At 37.7% G+C, this 16,255-nt stretch overlaps 1 protein-coding gene across 10 annotated transcripts in view; it reads left to right on the forward strand.

Moving 5' to 3' along the window:
• tp63 (tumor protein p63) overlaps positions 1–16,255 on the forward strand; it is a 45,703-nt gene that overhangs the window by 17,810 nt on the left and 11,638 nt on the right. For 6 of the 10 annotated variants that reach the window (XM_051112189.1, XM_051112194.1, XM_051112193.1 and 3 more), the window contains exon 4: positions 7,910–8,158. In XM_051112189.1, the coding sequence (XP_050968146.1) occupies positions 7,910–8,158 (249 nt within the window). Of the gene's footprint in view, positions 1–2,438; positions 2,606–7,909; positions 8,159–16,255 lie in introns of those variants that run through there. The other 4 variants (XM_051112195.1, XM_051112192.1, XM_051112196.1 and 1 more) reach the window with 1 other exon arrangement.

Consider the following 16,255-nt stretch of genomic DNA (forward strand, 5'->3'; position numbering starts at 1 on the left):
TCTTTGAATAACAAGTTAAAAATAACAGCATTTATACAAAATAAAAATCTTTTCTAACAATGTGAATCTGTGCTATCACTTTTTTATTAATTTAACACAACCTTGTGAATAAAAGTATTAATTTCTTTCAAAAAAAGAAAGAATAAAAATTTAATTGAATAGTAGTGTATATTGTTAAAAATGATTTCTATTTTAAATAAATGCTGTTCTTTTTAACTTTTTATTCATCAAACAATTCTGAAAAAAAGGTATCACGGGTTCCAAATAAATATTAAGCAACACTGATAATAAATCAGTATATTAGAATGATTTCTGAAAGATCATTTGATGCTTAAGACTGGAGTAACAGCTGATGAAAATTCAGCTTTGCAACAAAGGAATAAATGATATTTTACAGTATATTCAAATAAAACCATTGTTTTATATTGTAATAACATTTTGCAGTATTGTTTTTTTCCTGTATTTTTGATCAAATAAATGCAGTCTTGATGCGCATAAAGACTAAAAAAAAAAAAAAACAAAAAAAAACTGATCCCAAACTTTTGAGTGGCAGTGTATACGTAATGTTGATTCTTACAGATTTCTATTAAATTAACAGAGCTCTACAGCTTTGCTTCTAGGATTTTTAGTTATAAGGTGATGTTATTTTCCATTTGAGAACATTGCATAATTAATAGCAAATGTAATGTAGTCGCTGCATAATAAATTCTGTGCTGTAAGCAAGCATAGAATGTTTAGCTCTGGTGATTTCAGACTTTTGCAAGAGTTCAGCTCCATTTGGCTAAATTAATCACCTCAGTTGAGTTGATAGCAGTATCCCACAGTGATTTCAGTGCTACTGCAGTGAGCACTTTAACCCCGTTGTAGATTGCAGCCAGTGTTTTTCTAAAGTAATTAGAAGTTTGTTTTGCTAACTCTAATTGCCCCCCATCAAAAGTGCTCTGAATAACAACTACCCCCAAGAGGCTATGAACTACTGTTTTGAAGAATTTTAAAGCCTTCTCTATATAGGTGGCGAAAGTTAAAATGAGTTTTTATGCTCGTTTAGTGCCATATACTGTAAAAGTATATGACTCATAGTGCATTAATATTGCCGTCTGCCAATTTCAGAGATGACTAAGTGGCGTGAGATTGCTGTACATGGGGATGGGACTGCTAACCTTAGGAATACATAAAAGTGAACAATTTTCTCTTAAGTCAGTCTGGTTAATGGTCTCAATTTAGCACATTTGGTTGGTAGAATTAAGTTAGAAAGTTGTGAAAAGATGGTGTTGAATCAATCACTGAAATAACTGAACTGGACAAATTTCATAAATGAGATGTGGAGTGTAGAGTAGCTTTTTAACAAATTTGCTGAATGGTCATCTTGCATTTATGTAGTGCGTGAAAGTACACTAGTACCTCGAGCTGAAAAGGGATAGAATGGCCTTTCTACTGTATAATCTGATGAGTCTAACATGAATACATTTAAATATTAACAAAGAACTGGGCTGGTTCAGCCCTATGTAAAACAACATTAGTGTATTCAAAACAAATCTACACCAGTCATCTCTGATAGATACAAGCTGTCAACTGTAGTCCCATTGTTTCTCATGAGACTCTCATAGGACAGTGCTAGAGGCTCTTTGGCTGGTGGGGAGGGACTCATTCTTATGCAAACAGGGGCTATGGATGCTACTACTGAACAGAATTTAGTGCTCTAAGGTCATTGTAGAACGATAAAGAGGATTCCCTCCAAAAGCAAGAGGGAATTGTATGTCTGGAGGCTCCATGTTTCAGTGCAAAGTCATTTTTTTATTTATTTTATCTGTCTTATTTTGTTTTTCCCTTACAGTTTATAATGTCATCATCAAATACTGAAATCAAGTTTTTAATCTTGTTAATAAATAAATCTAGTTTATAGATCATTTATTTGATTTTAATTACAAGTATGCGTCACTATTTAATTAAAATAAGTCCGTTAAATAGCTGAGATAATTCCTTCTGACTAATGTCTTTAAAGTGTTAGAACCCATTTCATTGGATATTCACATTTGCACAGATTTTTATTATTATTATTATATTATTTTATTTTTTATTTTTTTAAATAAGTGTTTTATTCACATTTACTTGTTTTAAAAACTGAAACATTTAAGTGAAATAAAATCACTTCATACATCAAAAATTAACTTATTTACCTAAATAATTTGTGCGCACACGCACAAAAAAACAAACAAAAAAACTATAGCAATTAAATAGTTGCACTGGAAAATATCTAGGTCTAGTGCTTCGCAACTCCTTAGGGTTAAATCTTAAAGGAAGAGCTAGAAGACGGGCAACACCTTCCCAAAAGTAGGGTGTGGTATTGGACTCAGGTATTGGACAGGTAATTTCTCAGGACCTCCCTCTTCGTCCCTGGTATATATGGCAATCCCATTGAATTCCTATAGAGACTTTAAGCCTGTCCCGTTCACCTCTGTAGCCCACATCACACTTTTAGGGGATAAAAGAAGAAAAATAAGGGGTAAGAATCCTGGAGCCTGTGGAGCAAACAGCGGCTGCACTGCTCAACCTCAGCGCCAATATGTTGTACCTCGAGACCAATCCTCCCACATCATACAGTGAGGTAAGGCCCGTGCGATACCACTGCCCATCTGGGGATTGAGTTGGTCCCAATGCTAAATTCTGGGTTCTCAAGGAACCCTCTGGAGTGACTGGCAAGAGTGGAATCGAAAGTAGGCCTCGTAAAGGCTTTGGAATATATATCGTGTACCGTCTTTTTATTTATTTTTTCCGCTCTCTTTCTCTTTAAACATTTAATGGGAAGCTGTTACGAAAATGTTGTGATTTGTGGTCTCAGTCCGACACTTCACGTTTGAATTTCTGTGTGTGTGTGTTTTTTTTTTTTTTTTTTTTTTAAATGCACGTTCGCCAATGTTGTTGTTGTTTTGTTTTTTTTTTTAAATATCAACACTTTAGAAAGTAAAATGTTTGCTTTTAATAGTCATAAATTTGGTTTGAACTATGATAATGCATTTTACAATGGTATGTAAGTGTGGAAAAATAAGTGCGCCTATACTGATAAAAATCAACGTTTATTGCTTTAATGGTTTGCCTAGCTGCTGTTTTGTCTACGGTGTATGGTGCTCTTGGGTTGAGTCAAGGTATTTGGCAACTAATGGATTTGTGTGGGACGGTGAGACTGATAATCTTGTTTGCATAGAACAATGGGCTGCGATTGGGCCGTTTGCTTTGAGAAAGTACTAATGGAGTCTACTTTTACTTAAGCTAAATATCACTCATTGAGCGTTTACCTGTATTTACAAACTGTTGCAGCAGCGTTTTTTGTATGTATCTGCAGTTGCAGTAAAGCATTAAGTTTAATTTGTGTAATTGCAAGTCATTGCATTGCTATATCATGAAAGGAAAAAACAATTAATAATACTTTAAGCCCATTTAATTGAGTGAGTTGACAGAAGGATCATGATTTCTCAGCTCAGCTTGAATTTCGTGTCAGGTTGCTAATGTGTTTTCAAATTATCATGGATGATAGTTATCAAATTTCTGGGTGTTTTTTGTTGAACGACAGTAATTTGCCAACATTGATATATGGAAAGAACATTTAATCATGGCGTTCAAAATTATACTGTTTTGATTCGTTTTTTTTTTTTTTTTTATTAGTGCATGCTTTTTTTTTAATGATTAAAAAAATCTTCTGTTGAATACATTAAAACGTTCATAAACAGAACATTCAGTATAATGTCTGATTTCAGTATAATGCAACAAGTTTATAACTTCTAAGCCATCTAAGATAGCGGCCGGATCTGTGTTTGTTGTCTAAAAGCACCCCCATTCCTTCCTGACAGGTGGTAATTCAGACTGTGATTTCAGTGCTGCCATTCTCTTGCACAAAGCTGTTGTCAACACAACACCGTTAGCTCAGAGACAAACCTGTTGGTAGAAACACAGTCCGGCTTTCTCCCCGCCTCTCCTTGTGCTTTTAAAACTGGCTTTAAGTAACCAATCCACTGCCCACACAGCTTTGATTAATGCTTTTAAATGCTCTGTTTCTCGCTCTCTTTAATCATGGTAGGGGTTACGGGTCCGTAGACATGCATGTTTTGTGTTGTAAACGGAGACATGGAGGTGCAAGGAATTTGAGAAATAAGATACTACTGTTTATTTATCGCAAATATTTTAAATGATGGTTTAAATAGATCAATTTGATAATTCAGTTGGATCTTAAGCTATGTTTTTTAACTTTTAGTTAAGGTTTGGTTTTGCTCTTTGACAGCTGGTTGTTTCTTAATATGCCTCCGTCTTTCTGTCATCGAAAGGGCTTCAGGTTAAACTCCCGCTCGTCTGGGTGATAGATTGCGGAGCCGCTTTGAAGAAGGTGTGCGTCAAAGTGATCCAGAGAAGTCTAGGAATTGTAATTGTTTTAACTGTGGTGCATACAGATACAATCATCTGCTCTGCCCACCCCACTGGGTATGAAGTGCGAAGAAAATAAGAGCACTCCCACCTAACCCCAACCCCCCCTCCTCAATTTAGTGCTTAATGCTTTCTACCCCTGTGGTCACTCATCAAGGCCTCACAGATGTTCTCAACACCCATCCCAGGTTACAAACTACCCAGGTCACTGGAACACACCCAGGAATGGCAGCCATTTCACCCCCCCAGGCCAGGGCAGCCTCATCTCCTGTCACTGCTCTTGAGTTAGGAGCCCTCATTTTGCTCTCAAACTCTAGACTTAAGTAGTTGTTAGAATGAAGTAGTAATTTAGCGGTTTTGGCCATTAGGATTCATCTTGTGGAAACAAAGACAGGTAGCATTCGGGGCTGGGAATCAACTGTAATGCTGGCACTGCTGACATCTGTCAACAGCACATTGTTAGAATGCATTGTTAAAAGATGCAACTGCAGTTCTTGGTTCTACTCTGGAATTCACTGGTGACTCTTAAATCCAGAACAGAAATTAAAATCTTTTGCTGTAATAAAAGAAACTGATAAACATTGAACTTTAAGATTGCCTTAAATAAAAAAAAAAAATGTGCATTTGACACGGGTAGCCACGAAGTGGGTTTTGCTTGTAAACAAAACACATTTGTATATGCTATTATAGTATTACAATTATGCATTTGGCAGACATTTTTATCCAAAACAGCTTGCGTTGCATTTATAATTCATGCAGTCCCTCAGAATCAAACCCATGACCTTGGTGTTGATGGTGCCATGATGTACTGTTTGAGCTTGTTTTATAATATAATGTAATTTGTTCGATTTCATTTAAAATTTAAACTCAGAAAGATAGATCTACAGGAGAAGGACTGAGCATTCCCACTGTATATAAATGTGTAATAACTGTATAAACTCAAACTGAAAAATACCGAGTTCATGGATATCAACACATATTGTGGCGTTTCAAAAGCATCTTGTAATTGGAGATTATACCTGCATTATTATAATTACTACACTTACACTGGTACTATAAATGACAGATGCATCATGGTCATCTGATTTATGGTTCTGTTTAAACATCTTGACATCCCAGAGGCTCACTCTCCGAGGAGGCTATAAACAGGCTGGTATTTTAAAGAGCAGCTAAAGCAGTTGTTATATTGTTGTTGCATTGTTGAGGAGTAGTATTTGATTAAGTGATGTTAGAGAAAATCACTGTCAGATCAAAAACGTGGACTAAATAATAAAAGCTGTTTTACTGGATATTTTTGTCTACACAAACTTGAATTACAATTTAGTATGTCTTTGTATTTAGCATAGTTGATGAACTTTCACCTCACTTTATCATCAGTGCAACCTTCAACTCTGAGTAACTCTGACGCGTCTTAGAAGTTAGGAAGTTTAGGTAGTTTCACAGATGTGTCTTGTATGTAAAAATAGCTCACAAAGTGCAATTGCGTGGAATTGATTAGAATTTTTGTAAATGCTACATGAAACCAGCTTTTGGGCTTAAACTATATATGAATAGGTAAAGATGTTATTTCACCAGTGCATTCCATTATAGAATTTACGATCTCTACTTTTTTTTTTTTTTTTTTGTTAATAGCTGCATTACCTTTTCCCCTTTGCATTTTTACAGTTTACAGACTTGTGCAGAAGTTTAAAGTCTCTGTAAAAGCCTGACTTTAATTGTAATTTCAAATGAATGCTAATGTACTGCTAATGGCTTTAAGTAGACGGCACACTGCCTTACTACACCTCAGTGGGATCAGGCACACGGACTGACTTGCGTGGCCTTACTGTCTCTAAAAGATTCCATTATGTCCTAATTGCTTCATTGTAAGGGACGTGTGTGTTTGAGAAGCGCTGTTGAGGCTGGAGGGTACAGCTCTAGTGTTTAGGCCCTCTTTGTGTGGGTATGTGTGTCTGCTCTGCAATACGCTTCTTTTCATACACCAGTAGACCTGGTCTATTGTTTCCTCAGACAGGCTCTTAAAAGCCTGAGACTCATTGTTTCCAGGAGGCTGAGCAGACTCGTGGCACACACACACACTATGACCCTTGTCTGTACGTTGCAAATGACACTTCTTTTCTTATGCCCTACGGCACCGTTAGGGAAGTATGCTGAGGTCAGTGGTTTGACCCACTCTCAGGTGTGTCAGTGTACAAAATACATAATTATCTAAAACGTCTTTAATCTTTTAAGACTTTAAATAAATTTCAGGTTTTTTCCAACTGTTTCCTTGAAGGCAAAAATGAATGTATTTTCAACATGAATTAGTCATATTGTATCCGAGCCACCAGCAGCACCAGGAGAATTTTGTGTGATAGAGCGAAAGAGACAAGAAAAGGGTGTAAGCGTGCAAGCTGGACAGCTGTCTCAATCCATGCCTGAAATAAACAAGGGACTCGGTTGAGATTAATGACGGTCTAAAGAGCCATACAACCATGGCACCTCATCCAGGAATGTGGCGTGTATAAATGGAAAGGAATGGACTGGAGGAGTGGGGCTGGAAAAGGCTGGCTTACCTCCAGAACATTCTTCCTTCTCTCAAATGACAGTCATTTTAATTCCTCTCTGCGCCTTCACTGGAACAAGGCAACAGGAGCCGTGTGAACTGTGTATCGCCCATTTACTGCCGACCCCCCGTCCCCCCCACCTTGCTGTACCCACCTTCCTTTGTTATTACTGCATCTTCCAGTTCGTTTAGAGTCTTCATTCATTCTTACGGACATCACCAACAACCTTAAAGCAATTAAGGCGGGTTAAAGACTTAATTGGTTCTAAATATGCTGGTTGTTTACATTGTAAACAATTGCAGTTTCACACCTATTGAATAAAAATGACTGGGGTAAACAAAGTCTTAGTTGACACTCAGAATTAGTTAATCCTTAATTTTAAGTCCCTGTTAGATTTTAGGCTATGTGAAATTTCTTGGATCATCACATACTGAATCATGGCTTGGATTTATTTCCAATACTTTGGATAGTGTTAGTTTCTAGATAAATCTCTTGGGAATCAATGATAGCATAACTGAAAATTTACATTCTGTAAATGATTCCTTTTTACATAATGCGTCGCTATTCTTTGGTAATCCTCCTCATCGGTCATGGTTGACATATCTGCGGTTTAATAGAAAGACATTTACTGCTTTTCTTTACACAGGTACACAGACAGGGCTATTTGATGAAGAGCATAACCTTTTAGGTCATAATTCTCTCTGACTTGCATATACTGTACAAAGACTTATTTAAGTCTGCCAAGTGCTGGCTGTTATGCACATCATCTGTTTCTTAAAGCCCACCATTACGTCATAGCCTGATGTATTAACATCAAAAGAAGCTTTATTGTGGCAACAACTCATTAATGTTTTGATGAATATTGCGTCTTTGTTCGGATGACACTTCTAATACCATAAACACTTGAAAAGATTTTATACTGATAAAAATACTCTCTGTTTTTCCTCTAGCCACAGTATACAAGCCTGGGGCTTCTCAACAGCATGGATCAAAATGGTGGCTCCACATCCACCAGCCCGTACAACAACGAGCATGCTCAGAACAATGTAACGGCACCATCACCCTACGCCCAACCCAGTTCCACCTTCGAGGCCCTGTCTCCATCACCTGCCATCCCATCCAACACAGACTATGCTGGCCCACACACCTTTGATGTGTCCTTCCAGCAGTCAAGCACAGCCAAATCAGCCACCTGGACGGTAAGACATTAAATACTGTTAGTAAATTACAAACAAAACCCATTTAAACCTATTTGTGGGATAAGGTATTGGTGCCAAAACAATATGGAAGCATGGAGAGGAGAACATGTTGTCCCTTCAGTCTATATTGGGGTTAAGTGTTTGACTTCAGGGCAACAATGAGATATTTCTTAGTGCAGAAATTGGACCTCCTGCCCTCTGGTCACAAATCACTCATAACCATTCATCCCATTTATACGTGGCATTTGTCTGCGAATTAAGTGTTTTGTTGTATCATGACAATGCATTGTGGTTCTACGTTATACAAAGATCAACACACTGTGATGTGCTCATTAAAGCAGGTAATTGCTGCTGTTAAGGTTTCTTCTTCTCCAAGAGGAGTAAAGTTTCTACCTGTCTGATCTCAGCTTTAGGCACTCCTGTGATATGAAAGTTTTCAGTTGCAAATCTCCACCTGGCCAAGAAAAAACGCACAGGGTTAAACTGGTCTGGTTTACTACAACTCAGATTTTTTATTTTATTTTTTTGACTATTTGCACAAAATTAGTTGAAATAGTTGAAAAAATAATTAATCAATGAAATGTGTTCACTGGCTAATACTTGTAGGCAGTAACTAAATAGTTTTAAAAATTGACGAAGAACGGCAAAAAGAAAATTCTATCCAAAGCGGGACATGACTGACCCCTACTGGTGAGGTTTTCGATGGCGCATTATATCTTTGTCATAAACCGCTATGTCCAAATAGCGGAAACAATGCGCATCAGTGAGCATTGCATTAGCTGTGTCACTGTCACTTTGTTTTGCATAGATAGGTGTCACTCCTTGATAATCAAACCGACTAAACTCGCTAGGCTAGTTGTAGTAACACAGGAACAAGGAGCTGTTGTCTGTCAACCAAAAAGTGGATTTCGGTTGGACAGCGCCCCCTACCGGTTGCTAGCTAGTTATAGCTACTTATGGTCTTAAATCTTTACACCGTTTCGCAGTACTCTATTTTAGCAATGACAGTTATGTCATTTTGCGCTAAATGTGATACGCTAGCTTGAGAGCTTCAGTGGAAGTTCACCATCAGTCACCAACATTAAATGAGATAAATATCTATGATTATTTTACACTAATTGATCCCAGCCATTATGAACCAATGTCTCATTAATCTTGAATTTGGCAGATTGTGGTCTTGAAAAACCAGTGAGTCAGTTGAGGTAATGCCGTCTCACATCTTTGGGTAAACAAGTTGAGCGGAGATTGGTTTGTGAGTTGCTCAGTGCTCATTGGTTGCAGTGCTGTGTGGGATTGTGACATTTACCCTATTCCCACAACAGCCCTTGTCATCCTCACTCCTTGGCTTCACCAATACAGCAGTTGTTGTCAGACACCTCACTGTACTTAGAGCAGACTTCTGGGTGTGAGAAAGACACCACACCCTTGGTTGGCTCATTTAAGATGTCCCTACTCATTCACATTTCCGTTTCTCACAAGTACATGGAACATTGGGAGGAATATCCTTTCCTTTAATTAATTTAATAACAGTTTAGCCAAACGAAAGGCATGTTTGTGATTTACATTTAATGTAACCCTCAGTTGTTCTTCATACGCAGCTTAATCTATCCTGCGTATAGCTTCCATGTCACACACACCCACACACATTTCCTGGCATTGCATCCTACCGCTCCTCATTTACGGGAAATCTTTTGCAATCCTGCTTTTTTGTTGATGTCAATGATAAGACTAACCATACATGAGCCTTTTATGTTCGTTTTCAATTTTCAGAGGAAAGCCATCCCCTCTATCATTTTCAGTTCACTTTTTTGGCTCTGTGTTTGTTTTGTTTGATGTTTTTTAGAGCAGAGCCTCCATTTGCGTTTTCCTGTCAACCTATCAACAGCGCATCCAACGGTACGGCACTGTTTTGTTTGCCCATTGGTTCACCTCTATAGAACGCCGTGACCGAAGGAATGCGACCACTGGAGTTGTTGTCTCAAGACATGAGCTAGGGATTAGAAGAATGGGTCAGTAATACTCGTGTAAATACTCCATGCCTTCCTCCTGAACCCTGCAGTGCCGAAGGGGCTGTTCCTTGCTCAATGAGTAAAGCTTGTCGACTGCGTCTCTCATAATGCCGCAGGACAAGGAGATGAGAACGAGGATAGAAGTTGGGGGAGGACAGAAGCGCTCAAAGAGACGAGTGTTCCAGCGAAAGGTGGCAAGATACGACTTGTCTATGGAACATCTGCAGGCCCGTCCCACGCCTCGTGAGATGGAGCTGAGACTTGTTTGTGTCAACGAGCCTGTCGAGACTCGTCTGACATTGCCACGTAAAGCCCTAAAACCTAGAGCAAGCAGAGGAAGAAGAAAGAAAAGGAGGGAGAGGTTAATTTAACAAAAAAAAAAAAAAAATCTGGGGTTGAAAAGATCTTCATGATAGGGAAATGATTTCTAAGAAAGGCGTATCTGGAAAAGCCCACTTCTCTGACAGGTTCTGTTTGGAGATCTGTTGTTCTTGTTGTTTTGTGTCTTCAAACAATGAAAGCTTACCTTTTCTTTTAAAGACCATGCAAGAGGCAGAGCTGGACTGAGTCAAAGAGAAGATCAGTCTGTCATCGCCGGTATAGCCGCCACGTCTGCTTTAGCTCACTTGCACGATCATAATCTCCATCTTCTCATGTAGTCAAGATGCCATAGTGCTACCTGAAAAGGTCCGGCATCTACTTATTAGACGTGACCTTAAATCCCACCTTTTGTGCAGTGCCTTCAGAGTGTAATTGAACGAGAACAGAAATGCAAACACCTTCATTTTCAGCAAAGGAAGAAATAAAGGTAGCTGTAAAGAAAGAATTTGGCAGCACTCAGGGCGACCATTGAGCAAAACGAGGGGAAATCCAGCATAATTACACCAAAGCTTGTCACACGTTTTCTGGGAAAGATCACATTTCCAAAGCATATAATTTAATCACAGGGCATTAGCTAGTGCCAGGAAGCATGGGGGCATTTGTTTACATCACTAGAGAAAGTATGAATCTGATGAGGGTTGGCTGCATTGATGATATCCCTCCAAATGCACTACAAACATGACGAGTTATTGATGTCTGAAAACCAGTTGCACTGATATTTATCTTCATCCTTTTGTGCATATTTTTCACTGTGGAATCAAGTGAAGTATATATGCATGAACACCGTGCAGAGTTTTCAGGCATGACGAGCAACATCATGGCTGTTGACTCGCAATTCAAAACTAAGTGGTGCAAACATGCACCATTCCAGTGTAAAGAGCATGCAGTCGTGAGTTAGCTGCTTAGCCCAAAAAAAAAAAAAAGCAATAATGTTATACTTTTTGCACTCTACTCTCAAATCGTGTTTTATTTCAAATGTTTTGCTTTCCAAACTCAGCAAACAGGTTTTTTTTTTTAATCACTGTGCCAAAGAGGTGAAAAAACATTTTATTTATTTCCCAATGAAACAGGTTTTGGGAGAAGCAACAGGCGTGATGGTACATGTCAGGTATGAGGTGGGACAAGACCAGAGGCGCCAGAGCGTTGGGCCAACCCGCCCCGCCATGCTGAGACACGAATACAGCCTTAGCCTGCAGCCCTGTTCTGTTCAAACACACACACACTACAGCTGCAAACTTGTCACAACACGTACAACACCGTATGTGTGTGCGTTTGTTGTTGGTGTGACTGCGGTTTTACTGTGTGTGCACAAATCTCTGTAGGTGTAGAAATCTGTTCAAGAAACAGATTTACACTGCTATTCAAGCTTTTTTTTTAAAGCAGCATCATTGCTAATCAAGGCTGCATTTATTTGATCAAAAATACAGAAAAACAATACTGTGAAATATTGCAATTTAAAGTAATGGTATAAATTTGAATACTTAAAGATATTTATTCCTGTGATGCAAAGTTGTCATGTGACACTGAATAGGTGTAATGAGGTAATGGCTGATGAAAATTTAGCTTTGCATCACAGGAAAAAATTATAGTTTACAGTGTATTAAAATGGAACATGATTAATTGTAGTAATACAGTTTTTTTCTGTAGTTTGGATCAAATGATGAGCAGAAGAGAGAAAAAAAAAAAAACATTAAAATTAAAAATTAAAAATCGTACTAATCCCAAGCTTTTGAATGGCAGTGTATACGTTTAAATGTAAACCTCAAATAGGGTATTGCATTACAATAATATGTAAAATAGAGCAGATCCTGCACATTTCATTAAGGCTGATTGTCAAACTGTAGAAGTGGTCTGCAAGAAGTCAAATATTTAAATGGCTTTAAAAGTCCCACTACCTTTGATATCAAACTCTATTATAGAGTTCTCTGTAAAATTTTACAGTAAGGTTAAATTTGCTGACATTTGTAAATGTGTTAGGCGGTTTACCTCATTTTTCAGTGTTGATTAGTAATTTATAAGTATACCGATACATCAGTGTTATTACCCGTTTGATTGATGTTGACTGATCTAAAAAAATTTGAAGTACTGAAATCACAAACTAAAACTGAAATAAAATAGAAGGTTAAACAGATAAAATGAAACATCAAAACTAATAAAAATGACAAAACCTCAACAAAACTACTCAAACTACCTTAAAAACTTAAAGCTGAATGTATTGCAGTATTTTTAGTATTATGTATGAGTGAACATGAAATAACAATGAACAATCTATATTTATAAATGAAACAAATTTATATTAACAAATGCATTAAAAGTTTATTTATTATTAGTTTATGATATGTAATAGACAAATTGAACATTATTGTAAAATATCACTGTTGTTCTCATCCTAGACTGTCACTCTCTCAAATCCCCTTTTTCTTTTCAAACAGTTACTCTAACCTTGTGTGTGTGTGTGTGTGTGTGTGTGTGTGTAATTCACATTCATGTAACTCATGACTGGAACATAATTACACGTTAACACCGCTGTGCCCCTCCCTGTAAAACAGCCAATGCCTCCAATTCATCAGATCATTTTGTGGCCCCACCCTTCATGTATGCATGTGTGTGTTTGGTGTGTGTGTGTGTGTGTTTTTTTTTTCTCCCCTGTCAGAAGCAGTTCATTTGGCCCGAAGCAAACACAGCAGCCTCCACATATTTGCATTCTCAAAATTTGTTGCTTTAGGGCTAGAATTGGTACATCAACTGCTTTGTTTATGTGGTAAGATTTGTAGGTTGGAGTTTACGATGTTACAAAATATGTTAGAACGGTGTTTGTTGTCAGTATGTCAAGCTTCTGTCATTTATATCTGTCTCTGGCTTTTTTGCTGGGCCTCCGTGTGACTGACCCTTTGGCATTCATGTCTACAAGTCTCTCTTTGGTCCTAGAGATCTTTCCTCTCTCCTTCTCTCTCTCCCTCACCTCATTTAACTGAATGACAGGAGCACACAGAGGCGTATCAGGTTGGGAGCAGAGGGGCAATTGCAGTTATTTATCTTTCGTTTTTTTTATAGAACACCTTTCAAAAAAGCGTTCAGTTCACGCACAAAAGGCCTTCATCATCCACTGGTGAAAGCGCCCTGGCGCTAAATTAGTCAGAGCTAAAATGGGTCAAGTCAGTTCTGACACTGCAGGTGATGAGTGTAGATGCTTCATGCTGCTGATATTCTGATGAAGACATCATCAGCAAGCCATATGACAGAACAGAAGCCAAAAATATGGACTATTCAAATCTATTTTCAGTTTAGCTGACAAAATGTGAACAAAAAAAATCGAAATTAAATTAATCATAAACTCTAATACAGTTAAACCGTAACGTAAAGCTTTGGTACAGGTTTTTCTTTTTCAATTTGTTCTACCAGTTCCTTTAGGAAATGGCCAGGATTTGTGTGTGTGTTTGTTCTTGTCAAGATTGTGTAATGCTCTAAAAGCTCACAAGCAGGTGTTGGGACGGGCTCAGCTCATTGGAACACTTCATATCAAAAGTTAATAGAGCTGGAATTTAATGTGGCATTGTTCTTCAAAACAGCCCCTGGCAACATTCGCAGCCCTTTTTTTTCCTTCTTTCTTCTTCTTCACCTTTTCAAATGAACTTGAGAGGAAAGTTTTCTTCACAGTTATTTTCCGTGTACTTGATACGCTGCTTTCAGCGCAAGACTTCGTTTAAAAAGTATGGCCTGTGCTATTTTTCTTAAAAAAGAAGTGATGTGCAACCAGCCATTATCTACAATACAAAATCCGTGGCATACCATTAGTTTTTTGCAACATTGGTGGCTGAGTGATGATTTGCAGTTGTCACAATGTTGGCGGTCACGCTTTGCGAGACTGTTTAATCACGTAGATCTTTCTTTTGGACTTATTCTGTATGGTTAGACAGTATTTTAAACACCTGATGATGCTGTAGGTATGAGTAACACCTGAGTGTTAGCCTGTGGTGATAAGGATGATTCAAGCGCACGGTGTGATGCAATTGTGATTTTTGTGGTCAGTGACACCCTGAACATCAAGCTGTCATCAATGATGAAGAGGATGTTGGGAAATGCAGTCGAGATTACCTCATACAATTTGTATTTAATAATATGTATATCAATTTATTTTAGAATGGAATTATCGAAGAATTGTATCATTGGTTCTCAACCAAGCAAGCTAAAGAAACAAAACAAAAATAATATATTTATTAATTAAATTTACCTCCAAACTGGAATTCTACGATTTAATTTTTTAGAATTTTAGGTACTGTGAGGTCAAAAATGTTAAACGTTGAAAACCACTGATATAGGCTATGTTTACATGACAACAGTGTTGTCAAAAACGGAAACATTCGTCCCTTGCATTTTTAAAACGTTTCACGTATACACGTTTTCAAAACGATTTACGTTTACATATATCCATGAAAACTGCCAAAAACGCTGTATTACGAATGCCAGGTGAGTAGTTAGCTGGGTTGCCAGGTTTTCAGAACAAAATTGATTTACTCAATTGCTACTCAAAAGCATTCCGGGGGGTAAAATATAAGGTTTTTTTGGCAGGGTTCCCCTGGTAAAAATAGCATTCCAGGGGCTAAATATTACGTTATTGAGGGTCACTTCAACCCCCAGACATGAAAGACAACCTGTGGCAACAGTCTTAAAGTAGCCCAATTCCGCGGAAAAAAAATGCTCTTGGCAACACTGGTAGTTAGTGCTTGTCTTAAAAATTGACACATACTGCATGTCTACATACCTAAAACATCACTGCGCATGATGTCACTGTTTTTTAAATATTCCCGTATGTTTGCCAAGTCCACAGATTTTCTGTGGAATTGAGCTACTTTAACACTGTTGCCGCGGGTTGTTTTTGTTATCCGCGGGTTGAAGCGACCCCAGTAACGTCATAATTAGCCTCTTCAAAAACCTGCACTTTGAAACCCGTTTTCAGCCCCCAAAACGCTGTTGTTGTGTAAACGAACAGGCAAAATGCAAAGTTTCCCGTTTTTGGCTAAAAGCATTGTCGTGTAAATGGCCCCTTAGATTTAGTTAGATATTTGTTTTGCTCATTTTATGAATGAGGCCTATTAAGGACATTCAAGGGCAAGTCTAAGCTTTTCATCGCTCAACACTAGAAATATCATCACATCAGGGCAATAATTTTTTTTAATCACATTTCTGTCTCAAAATGGTCATGACGTCTTCATAGATGAATCATGCTTCAGGTGATTTGGAAAGCACATTTCAGAGTGTGTCCTTAATCATAGGTATATCTTAACCCGTGACAGCTGTAGGGCACGAACCAGAAGTCCTGCCGCCTAAAATCCAGCTGCTCTTCCCTTTTAAAACTGTTATATGGCGCTTACTCCACTAGTTGCTAAACTGCAGATGCTTTGTCTCTACGTTGCCTGTGTTTGTAAAAAAAAAAAAAAAAAAAAAAAGGCTTCTTTTCCTTGTTTAAATAAAGAAGTGCCCTTTTAAACATTAAGAACATTTTACAAAAGCACTCAAAGCAAAAACACTTTAGTAATACAGATTAAAATGTGCTTATATGTGACCCTAGACCACAAAACTAGTCATAAGGGTCAATTTTTTGTAATTGAGATTTATACATTAACTGAAAGCTGAATAAATAAGCTTTCCATTTATGTAAGTTAGGATAGGACAATATTTGGCTGAGATACAACTATTCAAAAATCTG

This window comes from Labeo rohita, chromosome 6 (genome assembly GCF_022985175.1).
Source record: "Labeo rohita strain BAU-BD-2019 chromosome 6, IGBB_LRoh.1.0, whole genome shotgun sequence".
Taxonomy (NCBI): Eukaryota; Metazoa; Chordata; class Actinopteri; order Cypriniformes; family Cyprinidae; genus Labeo; species Labeo rohita.